This window comes from Nymphaea colorata, chromosome 1, assembly GCF_008831285.2.
Source record: "Nymphaea colorata isolate Beijing-Zhang1983 chromosome 1, ASM883128v2, whole genome shotgun sequence".
In the NCBI taxonomy this organism is placed as follows: Eukaryota; Viridiplantae; Streptophyta; class Magnoliopsida; order Nymphaeales; family Nymphaeaceae; genus Nymphaea; species Nymphaea colorata.
Window position 1 is genome coordinate 40,999,183 of NC_045138.2, and position 18,430 is coordinate 41,017,612.

The window sequence follows — 18,430 nt, forward strand, 5'->3', positions numbered from 1 at the left end:
TATAGTTTCCCTGAATTCTTGTAGATTTCTGCGTATACTTGTTCCTCTTATTTTTCCGAAATCCTTGGACGGTTAGTTCTAGTTCTTGACATTGGATTGAAATTAGTTCCTTTATTCGTTCTTTCAGCGAAATCCTTGTATTTATCATTCTAACTTTCCTAATTTCATGGCACATGATTATCGGAAGCTTTTTAAAGCGTCACAATATTCTGATCGTTGTTCTATGCGCTTCTTTCATGCTTCCGGATGTTTAGGTTGCTCTCTCTTTTCAGGAAATCAAACTTTCAATAACCATGTCTCCATTCCTAACCAATTACATGTTTGCAAACTGTAGTGGTAGATGCTGAAGCTCCATTTCTTGGAATATTTTACTGCATACTTCTATGATGTGTCGTTAATTTTCATTTGACGAACGCCGAAGATGCAGTTGGGTAAAACAGAAGCTTATTCAGATGTGTTGATGTTTATAGCAATAGATTCAATTCCTGTTTTCATTTGCTTTCTCTGTGGCAACGTTTCATGCTGAAGTTTACTGAGGGATTTCTTAGTCGCTCCAAATTTTCTGTCCTTTCTCGCACCAACTTCATACTGTTGGATTTGATTGCTCCTAATGATAGTCTACCTCATTGAACGATTGTGCAGCTTCTTTTGTTCCTTTTTGATAAATAGAGAACAGGGTGCTCTCCTCTGTGAATTTTGCTCTTCGCAGCGACCAAATCGTTCACTATCTTCCTAACTAAGCCCCTTCCCCATCATTTTGGCAGCCAGTCGCCACAGTAAGAAACATTGTTTACCCAAAGGCCTTATAAGGTTTGATAAGCCTATCATCAACAAAGAGACAGAAATGCATGAGCCGCAAGTCGGTTTGATAAGCCTGGTCTTGGTACCTCAGCATGACAGTCAGGATCTTAGCAGTAGCTGATGATGTTTGTAAGCATTGCTTGCTCCTGCCATCAACCTAATCACCTGTGAAATTTGCTGTACGAGGTTGTGGTTTGATCTTTCATGGTTCCCCTCGCTCTGTTTCATGCTTTCACTATCTTCTCTTCTGTGCTCTGTGCTGCTTGGCATGCAGAAAAATGCCACAATCAGGCAACTGAATGATTCCTATACTGTTTATGACACTAAGAATCATCCCTACCCAGGTTGGTTTCTTTTGTAAGAAACGGAAAAAGCGATTCCTGATACTGAAAAAGTGATTGTGCTAAATGCTGTGTTCAGGAACGTGGGCGTCCTGTGCAGTGGGGCAGTAAATAGCAAACACGGAACGCTGCGTTTGCGTGGAAATTCCATACTCCAGATTATGCAGATTGAATTTCAATTTTCCACTAACATGGCAGAACTCAAAGAACAGATATCTTCCTTTGTGAAAGGGGGATGGATGCCCATTGTGCTGCATACAAACAAACACAAACAGCCTCAGTCTCTGGCCAGTAGCTCATTCCAAGAACTACAAGCAAACATCTGCTAAGTGTCACATGAGGCCCCTGCAAACATATGATCTATAAGTGTCACCTCCACACTTGATGAACGATAGGTTCCGAACCAGTTGGATCCGGGACAACTGATCACATTAAGAGTCTGGTTGGAATAAGATCTGATATGATAAAAAAAAAACAAAAACGAACGGCCCTCAAACAGGATATTCTTTATTTGCAACTGAAGTGAACGGTTTGGTTTAAAACGGCCAACTTTTAGGTTTCACAGACACAGGTGCACCGTGCACCTCCATGAAACTGCAGCGATGGCATCGCACGCACCATCCACCTAGCCAGTCGCTGGACTTAGTTGTGTTCAACTTAAAGGAGGTCAAGGGTTCGATACTCAAAGTGTGTTTTTATTGAACATAATGTGGTAATGTCCTAGCTTACAAACCGGGGGAAATCAGTATGAAACTTATAATTGCACAGCCTAAATCATTCACCTTAATGTCCTCTCAAAGTTCTGGTCTATGTTAAACCAAACGGGACTGATTATCTCAAAGTCCTCCCCTGGTTTGTCCTCGGCTCAATCAGACGTGATGCCTGTGGCCAACAACAGAAGCATCAGCTAAAGGAACTGCAAAATGATCACAAGAATTCAAACTAAGGTTGAACAGGGGTTGAGCTCGAGCCACCTAAGTACATTTCTGGTCCTCTTAGTGTCGTTTGACATTAGAAATACTTTATGAGTGTTTCATGAATCTGCTTCAAATTTATGATAGATTCATATGATACTTGAACAAGTGTAACAAGCGTTTTATGAATTTACCCTAAATTTGGGGCAGATTCAAAGAACATCTACTTGCTGTTCCTAATGCCAAATGACCCCCTTTGGAATCAAATTTGTTCCAACCAGAAATCTTAAAGACTTGAAATTCAGCCCATCGAAATAGCACTCCCATGGTAAAACAATTCGATGGATGATTTAGCATCCAAAGGGATCATTCTTGCCACTAGCAGACTGTAAAATATCCAAATGTGCATGCATGCGCGCGTGCGTGTGTGTGCATGCACGTCATCAAGTTGAATGGCACAAGCTCACGAAACTAATTGCACCATTATTGTACATGTGTACATTCAAGCTACCTTACATCCAAATTGAGCCAATTTAGATGTCAACAAGAAAAGCAAGACCAATGGCATCAACCTATTCTAGAGCTTTTCATATCCAAGTTGCATGTCTTCACAATTCAGAATAAGGCTTCTTTCGACGAATGTGATGTTGGTACCCCAACTTCTTAGTTCCTTAAAATTTGGCATTGCTCGAAGAGTAAAAAAGTTCAATAGATGTCCTTAAAAAAGGCTACATCTGGTAGTTGAAACTCAAATCAAACTGGAACAACAGAAAGGGAGTAACATTTCATGCATAAGAATGCATTGGAAATGGTTTTGTACATTTAAATATATGAAAAATGGCATCCCGTGCAAGCGCGCACACACATACCATCTTGGTTGTGTACTTCCTACTTAGTAAACCATATATGAGACTACAGTACCCACCAAAACAGTATCTATGATCATTATAATGGTTTCCGGATGAACAAGTAGCCATTCGGGGAATGGCCTAATGGGTTCCTCTTCCCCTTGTTTCTAGGGTCTGAATCTAAGTCAAAGATTGAACAATGCGCGGTCAACTTGGGTAACACCTATAGGAATCGAACTGAGAATGTACTTTCCAAACATACCTAGTCCCATCAACAACATTATGTTCCTTGAAAAGGTTTCAAAAGCTTCTTTGTTTGAAAATATCATGGAAGTGAAGTCACCGTAAGATCAAAAAGGTGCAGTCGACGACTTTGTACACCTAAACTTTCTACATTACAAGGTTCGTTTGGTGGCGGGAGTTCACCTTCAATTTGGAAAATGTTTAGAATTAAAGTCCAACGCCCAAAAACAGGAGTTCTTTAACGGAAATAGCTTGCTACTTCATATGAGAAAGTTTCGTTCAAAATAATCAAAACTAAATTTATATTTAAGGAACGCATATAAATGAGCCCTACCCAAACTTAATATTCTCGCTTTTCATTCATAACTTTTTTTGAAAAATTCCATTTTTGTAATTGTAAAAAAGAAACCATTTTTGCACATCTTTTGATAACGGCCATACGTAGCTTGACTAAAATTTATAATATAATATAATTTAGTACTAGAAGAAAATTGCTGCTAAATCCTTTTTGCTTCTCAAGGATGCGAGCATTTCAGTTCAACCCCTTATCTGGGAGTGTTCATGAAAATTGAGGGCATTCTAAATTTATAAGGAAAAAAAACCTCAAAATGAAAATTTCCTTTTTTTCTTTAGGAATCCGCATGCTACCAAGTGGCCCGAATCCATTGCATTTAAGAAATCGCATGTGCAGCTTGAAATGGAAGTGGCAACTTTTCATCTTCCAGCAGAACTCTGTACAGGTGAATTTATTGCATCATCACGCACATTATTTGATTTAATTGCTCTCATAAACTAAGTAGTTATTGAAACCTAAACACATATTATATTCCTCATCAACCAAATTAATCTTTTCCTTTTTCTCTTCCATGCCTATGACGACTAGATGGTAAGTGCAACCAACATCAAGGGAAAGTGGATGGAGTAGGCCTTGTTGTTAAGGAAGGCCTCATTTTCACAATTTGGTGATCACCAACCCCCATCTTCCTCGCTGTTAAACTTGCATCTAGGAATCGCTTCACAGCATCTTCTGCGTACTGCTTCCCTTGCCTCACCGTCATCTTCTCCCCTATCTTGTCCGGGAACCCGACCAGCTCGTGGTCGCCGACCAGGACGGCGGCCAGCTGAATGAGCTCATCCTGAAACTGGCTCAAGTTCGCTTCCTCATTTGCATCAGTCATCCTCATTCTCTTTGGAGTAGGAAGTTGCTCTGTGTACCAAGATAAGAAGCTCAGGGGTTCAGTGAGATGATATGTTTTAGATTCCCAAACTTAAGTTATGGAAGACAAGTTTTCAGCAGTAAAACTTATCTCTATTCTGAAAGTGAAAGTTGGGCCTCTTAGATACAAACCAAACTTTTGTGGTGTTCCAAAACTAGCAGCAAATAGATACAACGACAAGTTGAAGCATGATGGGGATCACTAATTGCAGGTTTCATGAGGTTAAATTGGAGTTTAATTAGCAGGATTACTGCTAATACTGACCTGGGCAATCAGTTCTTGGAGTTGTTCTTGCCTGCAGGATCTTCTCGAAGGTTCCAGCCCAGGCGGCCCTCTTCGTAAGATAATTAGAGTTCAGATTGAAGAGCTTCTTCACAGTGGCCGAAACCGATGAATGCTCAAATTCTGAAGATGGGAACGGCCCGTCCGGTCTATGCACAACTTCATTTCCAAAAACACAACAAGTGTTAGCTCAAACTGTATTAATCTATAACAAGGCAGTCGAATTAGCAACATTAGATCAGTCCCAAGAAGTTCCAATCTTTGTAAACGATTTGTTCGGTGAATCAGCTTTTCAATGGATGAAACCAAATGCACGTCAAGGGTTTTCTAGTGATTTAAAGATCAACGGCCGAAAAATTCATAAAAGATATATGCTTAAAAAAATATACGTTGTCATGTTACTTAAGTTGGTAGAGGTGCTAATCATGTTAGATTTATAATCACAAAGCACGCACTAAATTACCTGCTTTCAAAATGTGAGATCTCAGTATCACAAAAGATACAAAGCCTCAAATAATGCAAACATCAAAACTGTTTGACAAAACAACACTAGGAAACAAAACTACAGACAGAAATTAGACAAGAAACATCATTTTCTTTGTATGTTTTCAAATGGTCGCCTAGCATCTCCTCACATACGTGTGTGAGTGTGAGATGAATGGTTAATTAAAAAAAATATTTCTTTCTTTTTTTTTATTATTGGTCCTCATTTCACACAGTTGACAACTTGACCTCATTTATAGTTCTCTCGTTTATTCATAATTTCGTATTCACCGTCCACGCCATCGGCCTCCCTTACCAACCCCGATAATAATACTAATAATAATAATAATAAATGGACAAAAATGAACAGCGCAACATTTTCAGGTAAGCCGAAAACAGTGGGGACTGAGCGTGACGAAAGTTTCAACGAGAGAGTCTACGTTCTCCCGAAATTCTCATCTTACACCGTCCTGTATCGACTCGGCACCGGAAAAAAAAATCTCCGACGTCTCCGATCGACCAAAGTTAAAATTCAGTTGCCCAGTGATATTAATATCGGACAACGATCAGTCGATATCCTAAAAAAATGATAGTAAAACCCCATCTAGGAATCGGGCTCTGAAGAAGAAAAGTAGAAAAGAGAATGGAGGAAGGCGTACCGGTTGCTTTCTCGATCCAAGGGGAGATGGCGATGGTGGGGACTCGGACCCCAAGGCGGTCGAACTTGAAGAAGAAGGGTTCGGGACCGACGATGCCGTCGGGGCTGGGTACGTCGCGTACCGGGGTGGGTACGTGGTCGTAGAAGCCGCCGTGCTCGTCGTAGGTGATGAGGAGCAGCGTCTCGTTCCACTGCGGGCTGGACCGGAGCGCCTCGTACACCTCCTTCACCAGCAACTGCCCCTGGTACACGTCGTGCGACGGGTGGTCGTCGTTCGCCGGAAGAGCCTTCGAGTCCATGTACCGCTGCTCCACCACCACGTAATTGGGCAGCCGCCCCGCCCTCGCGTCCGCCTTGAACCGCAGGTCGTACGGCCGGAACTTGGTCGCGAACCTCAGCTTCCTCAGGCTCTTGTAGAACATTGTCGCTGGAATGTTCTGGTAGTATATCCCGAACGACAGCCCCTCCTCGTCCAGGCAGTCGAAGATGGTCCGCTGCGGGTACCCCTCGATCAGCAGCGCCGGAATGTTGCTCGTCGCTCCGTGCGACGTCGCCGAGTGCACGTACAGCCGGTTCGGCTGCGTCGACGCCGGGACGGAGGCGAACCACCGGTCGAACACGGCGAACTCAGAAACGAGCGCCTGGTAGACGGGCACCGACTCGGGCTCGAAGCCGTTCATCACCTCTGTCGGCATCGCGGTGGAGTTGGTCATGGAATAGGCCTGCTGGACGAAGCCGTTCATGGGTGCCGGGAAGGCGGATACATCCTCAGAACCAAAAATCTGCTCGCGTATTGCCTGGAACGAGTGGCCCGGGTCGGCGTCGACGTACTGGGACGTGTTGTTGAAGAAGAAGCGAGGGGAGCTCGGGTCCGTGGCCTTCAGGCGGTTCGACTCAGCGCCGGTGACGCCGTCGATCTCCGGGTTGATGCGCTTCATCCAACCCAACATGTGGTCGAAGGACCGGTTCTCCATCACCAGCACGACCACCGTCTTTATCGGCCCCGGGATCGATCCGGTGCGACAAGGGACCGGGTGGAGGACCGCCAGGGCGATGAGCAGCAGCAGAGTCGCCGGATTCCGGCGAATGGTAGTCATTTTCCGGCGGCCCGTCGTGGTGATCATTGCCATATCTGCCTTCCCTCTCAGAGTGAGTGTGATTGAAGAGCGACCGCAACATCGGATCTGATAGGGAGGATTTATTAGAATGCGATCGAAACGTGCCGCCTTCCAATTCGCCGTAGATTTTGTTTACGATACGCCCCGATTATCGTTCCAATTTCAGTAAGAGGCAAACAAATAAAGTCTCTGTAAAACTAAATTTTTATTCGGAGATGCGTCGCCGCCGAGTCATCGAACTTTTATTGCTATTTATTGGCCAGACGTGTCAGACGAAATCCATTTTCTTCTCCTACGGGCGGAGGTTTTAATATATGATCTACTTTTCAGTTATTCAAAAAATTAAGATATATGTCTGATTAAAATACTTTTTCAAATGAAAGATAGAGAGAGAAGGAAACAAACGAGTTTCCTTAAGGGGCATTTGATTATGTCTGATTTAGCTTGACCTTAGGTTTTTTATGGTATAGGATTTAAATCCATGATTAAATGCCCTGATTCTAGCTTGAAAGAATGAGGATCCCAAGTATCAAGTCCACAATGTTTTTGTTCTCGCAACTAAACTGTTAGATTTACAAGTTTAAAAAAAGTCATGAGCCTAATATTAGCTCAACGTCCAAAACGTGAGAAACATTTCATCCTACCAGACAGAATGAGAGTCCAAACACCTCTTCACCTTGCTTCGAAGTCCTCAATGTACAATAACTAATATGGTCCGGGACTATACTCAGTGCTAGCCCAGCCAGCTACGCCGCACCCCACAAAAACCCCTCAAAATAGCAACTTTTGAAACAAATAATTTACAAATTTTTTAAAAATAAGCATGGTTTTAGTTATATAACCAAGAGTTGCGTGTGCTTTCTGTAACATCTTGAATTTGAATTATTTATTCCTACTTTGCTGGTCCCTCTCTGTGTGCCCACAACTGATAAAAAGATTGTTGTCCACTGTGTTGCCTTTACACTGTCAATGCCTTTATTTTCATCCCCATTTCCTAAAAATTCGACGTATATATATAAAGTTTTTCTCACATGACAGCAGATCATGCATTGCCCATGTCAAGACGAGCATGTGATCTTCAGCTCCCGCCTGACAGACCAAAAATTATTCAGTAGCATTCACACTTACGATAATATTACCTTTCTTTTCAATTTCCGGAATTTACAAAACAATTTCAGATATTTTAAGAATTCGCCCTGTATAGTTAAATGAAGGTGTAAGGTGGGCGAGATCGTTTTAGATTATGAAATTAATGGCTTCGGATTTAGCTTCGATGTGTTCTTTATGGTGTGTTTAATAGCCTGGGATATGAGATTCAATGCGGATTTAATATTCCTTTTATGCTAGATCCACAACATATTTTTACTGAGCAATAAAATCCTTAATTTAGGACACGAAAACATCATCAGATTTGATGTCAGATGGAAGAGGTCCGACCTTAAATCATGGATTTGAGATTTCCAGTAATCTCAAATCATCTCGGATCTCAAATCCAAGCTACCAAATGCTCCGTTAAAACGTATTTGAACATGGGCCTTAAGGGGTTTCGCATAACTAGTAGGATTAGCTGGTCATTCGCCAATGTCAATTCTTTGTACAAGCCAACACAACCATATATTTTAAAGCAAACAAAAAAAGAAAAGAAGAGTGTTGATAATGAAGTCTTCTTTTAGTTACTTGGGATTAAAAAGAAAGACACATACACAAAAGATTTTACAGTGATTTAGAAAGGGCCAAGGCCAAGAGTCATCCTCAGAGACACTAAACTTCCATTATGCCAAATAAAACAAAAAACAAAAGATGCTGAGTCACTTTAAGATAAGGGTCTAACCGAACGCCAAGTAATGGAAAATGATAATAATGCTTCTAACTACAAACACACGAAACTTATTAAATTAAGATCAAGTGCTACACTAGCCTAGGCTTTTTCTCAAAAACCATGGAAGCTTCTAGGTTTTGGGGCGGTGGATCGAGCTTCTGTTATGATAACTGGCAATTGAGGTTTGAATGTTGTAGAAATATTTGTCTTATAACCTCAAGAAATTTTGCGTTTTTTTCTTGGAGGGTGTGTGATTTATGAGACATTATTCACCTCGGGAAGTCAGGCTTGTCATCAGTTTCAATAGATTCAATGGCCCCTTAAATAATAAGGGTGTGTTTGACAGCAGCAGCGGCTGATTTAGGATTTTTTATTATACAGGACCCACAGTGTAAATAAAAACACAGGACGATGCCATTACCGGAAGAAGAGGATTTAAGATCCTCATTTTGTAGCTAAATAAAACCTCATATTTGACTATTTGAGGTCGGATAAGAACAGGGTCTGACATAAAATACATAGATAAGATGTTCCTAATGATATCAAATCACCTGATATCTGTCAAATGCCAAATCTCTTTTACCAGTATCAAACGCTCTCGGTCTCTGCGTTGGTACTCGACACTTTTTTAGTAATAGTTTTAAGTGAAACGAAATCCAGCCCCAATACGCGGCAGAAGTAAAGACACTAGAACCTTCCAGCAGAAAAATCCGGTCTAGGATTGGCGTCTATTGCCTTTTTTTTCAAAAGAGCACAGTAGACCCAATTGCCCATCAAAATTTCATTTTTAAAATCAATATATATATATATCCCCTTTCCTAAAATAGTATAGCTAGTGTGCGACCCGAGTAATAAGATTTTATGTTACATTCAAAATCGTAGTTGTTTTTGCTCCTTGTTTTTAAAAACTGAAATTGGTCCTAACTAGCACGGGATACTACACTTAGAATGTTCAGATTGGGTAGTCATTGGATCTCAAGTTGAGTATCAAACTAGGATTTGATTCAGTTATGAAACCATACAACGAGTCTGAGTCTGATTAATAATTGGGTACAGATATCCTAATCAGATCAAAAGTAAATGAATTTGAAATAGAATTGATAGACTAGCATATATATTGGGAATGGCTGAATGATAACTCTGGCAATCAAGAGTCACCCAGCTCACTCATTAGAACCATTCGATCCGAGAGAGAAACAAGAAGAAAAAAGTGTGAACAGTACTAGTGAAGAAAATGCCTATCCCATTTTTCATTGTTTATTTCTCAACCATCTATCACGATGGACCGGAGGACCTTATGAGTAAGCTGGGTGATTCTGGAATCTGAATAGTCGAAGTCACCATTCAGTTTTCTGGTTCAGTTTCATTCCAGAGTGAAATGATGTTATTTTTGTCAATTGGTGCAACTAGTAATATGCATCTTCAGTAACACTAAACAGGTTTTCTTTACTTTTCATACACGGTAAAACGTTAATGGCAAAACCCATAAGAGAAAAAACCCTTGTGAGGACATCATGGAAAAGCTTAGGCTGTAAAATGTCATTGGGTCTTGATCCAAGGTCTTTATTTTAACACCTTTGCTTTCAATATGTGCATGGTGTGGGTAAGTATCAATTATATAACACAAACTAATTGACACATTTAACTCTCATAAACCAGATATATTTTCGACTTATTTCCCGATGAATGTTGTCCTTGTGAATGGTAGGAAAACAAAGTCTTTTGATAATATTGTTAGGAAAATGTATAAGTCTTAGTACCGTTCATTAAAAAAAGCCTTTGATTAATGTAACTCTAGCTTATCACTACCATGGGATAAAAGAGAGTAAAATACCCTTAATATAAACACATTTTATGTTGCTTAGTTTACATCAGCTTCTATCCACGTTACCAAATCGTATTATTAACTCATGTTTAACTAATATATATATTTGAACTTTTTATATGCTTTAATAATCAAACTGGTTAAGACTGAGCGACAAAATGACTTTTCAATCAATATCAAAATTACTTAGGTGAAGATACAACAAACTCTATTTCCTTTTTCCCGTAGAAACAAATGAAAGAGAAGGCAACCTTCGCCCCTACATAAGTTTTGAAAATGTACCTTCTTCTAGTATTTGCTTTGAACGAAGAAACAATAAAATCTAATATAATTTGTCATAAGAGCAAATAAAAATGGTGAGATTTCCTTATTCTTCTGCATAAATCAAGTGGGTATCACATAAAATAATGAATACGACTTTTAAAGTTAATTATAAATCAAAACTAAGCTTTTGACAAGGGCTAAATATCAGTGCTTACAAGGAGAGACCTGGTTGACTATTTAAGCCTAGGGTTTTAAAGACACGAGTCTCTCGTTGTTCGAGTACAAGGGCAAAACAAACAAAAACTTATATATATATATATATTCTGACACATGGTAGAATATGCTTGAAGAAGAACAAGAACATTGTTAAGCAAGAAAAATCTTCAAGAGGTCAAAGCTCCTCTCGCATTTCCTCAGTTCCTTGTGTCGAAAGTTTTTTCGGGATCAATGTGGAGAGGAAGACATCAACTAAGCGACTAAGTAATCAAATTCCAGGCGTTGGCATCGAAGACTGGTATAAAGGTTGCTTGTAATGGCTGCAAATCCTTCAATATTCCCTTATTCTCCATGTCTAGCTTCTTGTAGCACCCTTCCCCCACTTCATGCAATAAAGGAATCAACAGCCAACACCGTGTATATAAAGTTGCAGCGATCGATCACACATTCACACGCACGCTTTAACAATGGATCAATCCTCGAACCAGGCAGACAATGGTGCGCTCTCTCTCTCTCTCTCTCTCTCTCTCTCTCTCTCTCTCTCTCTCGTTTGTGCGTGTATATGTGTGCAGCCAAATTACATTTGTGTTAGCCCTCGTCGACCTTTCAACGTTGCTTCTTCCTTATTCCTCCTGCTTAGTGACTTTGTCTTCCACAGGAGCCAATTCAAGAGGAGACTCGGGAAGAGGCTTGCCTCCATCGGATCAGAAGGCGAAAACCAGTAAGAACTAAGGATTTTGATAAGCCTTTGATCTGTGCCAGCAGTGTGCCAACTACGCACGCTAGAATTCTGTTTTCATATTTCAGCAGCCTCAACAGAACCCCTCTCACCCTCTTTTGTTCTTTTGCTTCTTCCTTGTTTCTACCTTGCCTTCCGTAGGTGACATTAATTCAGGAGGAGACTCCAGCCAGGTGCGGGATGAAAGAGCAAAAACCAGTAAGAATCAGGGCTGTCGACAAGCCTTTGATAAAGATTCTAAAGCCTGTTTTCATACGATCATCAGCCCCAATAAGGAGGCAGATTCTACTTTCTGCTCATTTGTCTCATGCTACTACTCTCTATTAGACCATATCCTACATGCATGAATTGATAAAATGGTAGATCAAATTTTTGCTACTGCATGAATCTAAGCCTCCGTTATGTGCATGCAGTGTCAATAGAAATAGTCGGTGCCTGAACCTTCTTTCTTTTGGTGATGTAAGAACAATGAGTTCAGATATTCTTTTGTCTAGATTGCCTAAATAAACAACAAAATCAGAAACAGTAGCAACGGCAGAACTTTCTATTTTTTGTGAAGAAATAAACGAGAACAGAGGTTAAATAAAATGAGAAATGGGCTAACTCCAATTCTGGTTGATGCTTCTAGATTCAGTACTGTAAGATCTCTTAAAAAAAAACTTAGAAATTAAAATTGACAACCGACTTTTCACCGATCGGCCTGGCCAGCAACGCTAAACAAATAACAGGAACAAGGCAAGGTAATTAAATTCCATGCGTAGGCACCTAAGACTGGTATAAAGGTTGCTTGCAATGGCTGCAAATCCTTCAATATTCCCTTACTCTCCATGTCAAAATTTATGTAGCACCCTTCCCCCACTTCATGCAATGAAGGAATCTACAGCCAACACCGTATATATATAGTAGCAGCGATCGATCATACATTCCCACGTACGCATCAACAATGGATCGATCCTTGAACCAGTCAGATATTGGTGCTCTCCTTCTCTCTCTCTCTTTCGTTTGTGTGTGTATGTGTGTGTAGCCAAATTACATACTCCTTGCGTTTGTGAGACACCTTCTAAATGCCCTCATTGATCTTTCTCTTTTGCTTCTTCCTTATTTCTGCTTACTGACTGTCTTCCACAGGTGCCAATTCAGGAGGAGACTCCAAAAAAGGCTCGCCTCCGTCAGTGGTATCAGAGACTCCATCGGATCAGAAGGCAAAAACCAGTAAGAACTAAGGATTTTGATAAGCCCTTGATCTCTCCCGATAGTGTGCCAACTACGCACTCTGACAGAATCTGTTTTCATATTTCAGCAGCCTCAACAAAAGCCCCTCTCACCCTTTTTTTTTATCCTGATCTTTCTTCTTTACTTCTTCCTTGTTCCTGCCTTGTCTTCCATAGGTGACAACCCAGGAGGAGACTCCAGCAAGGCGCCGGTTGAAAGAGCGAAAACCAGTAAGAATTTAGGCTGTCGATAAGCCTTTGATCTAAAGCCTGTTTTCATATATCATCAGCCCCAAAAAGGAGGCAGATTCTCCTCTCTGCTCTTTCGTCTCATGCTAGTACTATGTTAAGACAATATCCTACAAGCATGAATTGATAAAATGGTAGATCAAACTTTTGCTAGTGCATGAATCTAAGCCTCCACTACGTGCATCCAGTGTTGATAGAAATAGACGGTGCCTGAACCTTTTTTTTTTTTTGCTACTGAAGAATAATGCGTTCCAGATTTTTTTTGTAGATTGCTTAAATAAACAACAAAATCAGAAACGGTGGCAATAGCAGAACTTTTCTCTTTTTTGTGAAGAAATAAACAAGAACAGAGGTTAAAATGAAATGAGAAATGGGACAACTCCAATACTGCTTGGGTGCTTCTAGATTCAGTACTGCATGATTTCTTAAAAAAAAAAGGATTATTTTTCATTTCTGGATGCATAGAATCCCTTTGGCTCTTACTCTAAAAGGTGACCATGAGTTTGTATTAGAAAAAACCAGTTCCAACCTTAAGCGGAAAACTCATTGAAGATGAAAAAGAAACTCATGAAAAGTACTTGAAGAACGACTTAATGTTTTATGACTCTCATAATGGTTTATATGGATAATAATGTATTTCGGGTATTTAATGAAGACGAGACTACTGAAGCAACGTAAGAGGCCTCTTCAAAATATCGCACTACATCTTAGACTCGTATCTAACTATCAATAGAACACTATAATTCATAACAAATGGAGGAGACTGATAATGTAATGGAAGGCTGTGCATATGAAGAAACTTGATTTAGCAGAACACTAATTTAGATGGGGAAAAATTCCTCTTGTGATGTTTTGAAAATTGAGTCGTATAGACTCGATGTTGGTAGCATAAGTGTCTTTTTGAGTGATGTTCTCTCCGTTTCTTCAATGAGAAAGAACTTGATCTCTGTTCTTCCCTTGGTTGGTAAAAGCTTTGAATCACTCTGTTTTAAATATATGAAAGAAAAGGGAAAATTCTCTAAGTGGATATTGGAAAAAGAGCATAAAGTATTCAAGCTATATGAGAGAAGTAATAATACCCTGATTTGGTCGTATAAATTGACTGTGCCTCAATTATGGACGTTAATTACATGCATAAGACACCTACACATTTATAAACATAAAGAGAATGAAGAATATGAAACTTTAATGCAACTCACCCTGAAGAATGTGAGTCTTATTTTATGGAAAGATGGCAAGGAACCCATCAAATGTGATTCATGCCACTGATTTGTTAGAAATCATTCACACAAATATTTATGGGTTGTTAGAAGTCCAAAGTCATGGTGGCATATTGTAGTCTAGAACTTTTGTTGATCAATTATCAATGTTTTGCTATTTTGTTTGATCCAACATAAACTTAAGGCTTCTTTAAGGTTAATTAAAGAATAGAAAAATAAACTTGAAAGACAACTTGGACAACATGTTAAAACAGTGGATTGGATCAAGGATATAAATGTAGCTCGATGAATTCTCTACATTATGTTGTGAACACTGGACCCTCTTAAACATGGTGAGATCCAGTATTAATAGAACTATCCAAATTCTTTTGGGAAGAAGTTGTACATATGTACAATGGATGTATGGTTTGAATGGATTGCCCTACAAAATAGTCCAAACTATTCTTTAACCCATCTAAAGATCTGTAGTCCATCTAAAGATCTTAGATCCAAAACTTATTGGATAATAAATATGGGAGATATCCTCATTAGCAATTCAATGAAAGATTGAGACCGCCCCTTCCCCACCACGAGGTCCAGGGCTACTTAAGGATCTGATGTCTAAAAGAATCTAAAGGCTACATATTATATCTTCAAGCTAAGAAACTTATTGAGAGCACAGATATAGTTCCTAAAAGGGAAAAAAAAAACTTAACAGTGAATCAACAGATTCAATTGAAGATCATTTGACTTACTAGATGACCTTTATGACCATGATGAACACTTAGTTAATCAACTGAGTATACATAGTAGTTTGGCAATGAAAACTGGTGATGATCTTTCCATAACTGGATAAACTCTAAACGGTCAAAAAAGGTCAAAAGTCTCTATAATATTTAAAAGATTAGCATATGCATTCAATGGAGGGGACGAGTCACTTTGTTGGCCTTAAAAAAATGAACGATTTGACATGTATTGAAATCATTAACTCAAATAATAAATGTGATGAATGAAGAGGTAGAGTCAATAGAAAGAACTTGGGAATTGTCTGAAAGAAAGAAAACCTACTGGTTGTAAGCAGGTAAAGAAGAAATTTCAAGTAAGATGGTTCCATGAACACACACAAAAAAAAAAAAGTGAGACTAGTGGCGAAGAGTTGAGCTCAGAAAATGAAATATATTATTCATAAATTTATTGGTGGTAAATATATATTCTTGGAACACCATTCCGGGAACAACCATTTCCGTGACGCCTGTTCCTGGTGCACTCTCAGCGTTCCAGCGAAGACAATCGAACGTGCAGTAGCGTCTGTAGGATACTTTTAGCCCAATTCCCTGTGATGGTCAGGTTCTAATCCGGTTTTTTTCCCTTCTCCTTCAATTGAAAATCTCTGAGATCGAACGGACGCATACTCAAGTTTATATGAAAGTTTTTAAAGTATAGTTTTTTTATTCTCGCATTGGCAATTCATAGTGAAAAGGAATGGGGACAAGACAAATGATGAACTGATGAAGGAGATAGAGAATATGGTGCTGTTCAAGGAACTGATCTCAAAACCCGTCGACTTTGTTGATTTCTACGATGGCCTCTCCCGCATCTTCGAGTAAAACTCTCGTCTCATGTTCTTTTGCATTTGTAGATGCCTTAGATGATGCCCATGACCAACTTTCTTAACGCAAAGTTGAACATGAATATTGTGCTTTTCTTTCTTGGGCCTTTCTACAAATTTAATTTAATATATGACCAACTTTTGATCATTTCTCAAATGGAGAACGGCAGAACTGCAGCTACTAGGCCTATCTGTTTATATCGTTCCTGGTCCTGCTTTACTTTGATTATTATGTGAATAAAAAGATCAACAATAGGTTTTTGTTAAAAGTTACCATTTTCCTTCCGCAAGTCCATTACGTGAAACTTTGCAATCTCCGGCCGCCCGATTTGATGATACTTTTCCTTGAGAAAATGTTTTTCCTTCTTTTGTTTAGAAAGCCCAAAGCCATACCGAGAGCTGGTCGAAATTAAATCGTTGCATAACATGTTTTAAGAAGAATTGTAACCGTTCACTCCCGTTCAATGTCACTAGAAAACTGAGTGTCAAAAGAGGTGGCTCACACATCAGTTTGCCGGAGAAGGAATGGATCAAGAAAAAGTTTGAGGTCTCAAGATTGAACTCTTTCTTCTAGACTTAAACTTTCCAACACAGTGCAACCAAATGAAAAATAAAGGAATTTTTTGATTTTATTGCAGGACTGTGCAGGGGACAGGCACTACCTGAGCAAAGAAGAGTTTAGGAAATTCCTCGAGGAGATATTGAAAAGCGGCGTAGGATTAAGGAATTACGAGATGGCCATGTATCTAGCAGCAGTTCCCGTTCTTTCTGTCATCATCAAGCCCTTCATTCCCGGCACCATCTCTGAGATCCCTAATAGTTTCTTCATTCCTGTGGTAACTTCAGCTACTGCATTCATTTTAGCGCACATGAGGAAAATATAGCGCAGTTCCACAAGGACCACAACTATCCGTGTTTCCCAGGAAATTTATGACATCCTCATTGCTGGGATCATCTCTATCGCTAATATGATTTATATTCTTAGCGGATTATTTGGGATAGAGTGCTTATGTGTATGACTATATGAGGACATTCAAATCCAACAAAATGAATAAACATATTTCGGCAAGAGACATTACTGGCGTAGATGTAAAAGTAAAAGCACGCATCTTTGGCGAGTAAACAAAAAGACTTAAACGTCCTCGGTTGACAAGAGGAGGGAGCAAAGGTAATAGGCTATATTTTGAATGAGCTTGAATAAAATAGTGCTTGAACACCATATATATATATATATATATATATATATATATATATATATAGTTAGTGAATTGTAACTCTGGCTATCCAGAATTACCGAACCATATAACTAAAGTCGTCTATATGGATAATTGAAAAAAACACATACAGAAAAATATGAAAATTAATACTAAATAACAAAAATGCCCATCTTTTTTTTTCCCTAACCGTCCATGGATTGAACAACCCTGGTACGTGACTCTAAAAAGTTCTAAAAAGTTAAGAGTGACCATTCATATATATATATATATATATATATATAAAGAGAGAGAGAGAGAGAGAGAGAGAGAGAGAGCTCTGGGTACCAAAGTAACCAAAGTTGAAAGACCCAGAAAATTTTTCAATAAAATGTCGATGCTCATTAGCACATGAAAAAGTTCTCAGCCTCAATGTTTCTCTGGATGCCCCTCGAGTTGACACAAATAAACTGCCAAAAATCTACAAATTGTTGGAATTCGTCAATTATAAGACTCAAATAGATAGAAATTTGGGATCTGGTTTTCCATTTAAGGCACAACATACACAACGCAATAAGCAATCTCAGAAACTCCATTTTGCGTTAATGATGATGGAAGCATTAAAAGGTGACTGTCACGGACCTAGAAACCTTCAAAGGGGTAGGTCATTCGCACTTCATGTCTACATAGGTTGCATAATACCCCCCTAACATACCTTCCCCAGCATACATAAGCCAATTCCAAAACCAGGACCTCCAAAAGAAGGACACAAAGTATTTGCAGCTCGAGAGTGAGATGCAACAACATATGAGTTATGCCTAGAGAAGCCAAGAAGCACGGTGCACCAGTTTCTAGATGAGGTTGACTCTGGATTTAACCACCAAACCTGCTCATCCTTTCAGCACCACCCTCATCGAACATTGTGTCTGATATAGATCCACATTATATTTCGACAAACACCATGTCTCCCTTATACACCAAAAAAAAAGCAAGAGCTTCATAAGGATGTCAAAAGTACTTGACCAATAAAAAAGGAAATCACCCACAAATCTATGGTGGAAGGCATAGTTAGGTCACATGTTGTTTACGTAGATATCATATAGCACCTTTTCATAAACCTTGCTCAGCATAAACCAATTCTGAGACCAGGAATGACCTCAGACAGTGGGTACAAGATTCCGTAGCTCAACAGAAAAGAAGC

General features: G+C 39.5%; 2 protein-coding genes across 2 annotated transcripts; one reads left to right on the forward strand and one right to left on the reverse strand.

Annotated features, from left to right (window-relative positions):
* Window positions 1-3,822: 3,822 nt before the first annotated feature.
* LOC116267527 (non-specific phospholipase C2-like) lies at window positions 3,823-6,955 on the reverse strand. Its single transcript, XM_031649303.2, has 3 exons — window positions 5,789-6,955; window positions 4,629-4,805; window positions 3,823-4,354 (listed from the first exon to the last, which is right to left on the reverse strand). The coding sequence occupies exons 1-3, from the start codon at window positions 6,915-6,917 to the stop codon at window positions 4,050-4,052; spliced, it is 1,611 nt and encodes a 536-aa protein (XP_031505163.1). The 5' UTR covers window positions 6,918-6,955; the 3' UTR covers window positions 3,823-4,049.
* Window positions 6,956-11,434: 4,479 nt separating this feature from the next.
* Window positions 11,435-17,109, forward strand: LOC116266958 (uncharacterized). Its single transcript, XM_031648494.2, has 8 exons — window positions 11,435-11,527; window positions 11,688-11,750; window positions 11,910-11,966; window positions 12,897-12,980; window positions 13,157-13,210; window positions 15,901-16,030; window positions 16,511-16,583; window positions 16,675-17,109. The coding sequence occupies exons 1-8, from the start codon at window positions 11,497-11,499 to the stop codon at window positions 16,918-16,920; spliced, it is 738 nt and encodes a 245-aa protein (XP_031504354.1). The 5' UTR covers window positions 11,435-11,496; the 3' UTR covers window positions 16,921-17,109.
* The last annotated feature ends 1,321 nt before the right edge of the window (window positions 17,110-18,430 follow it).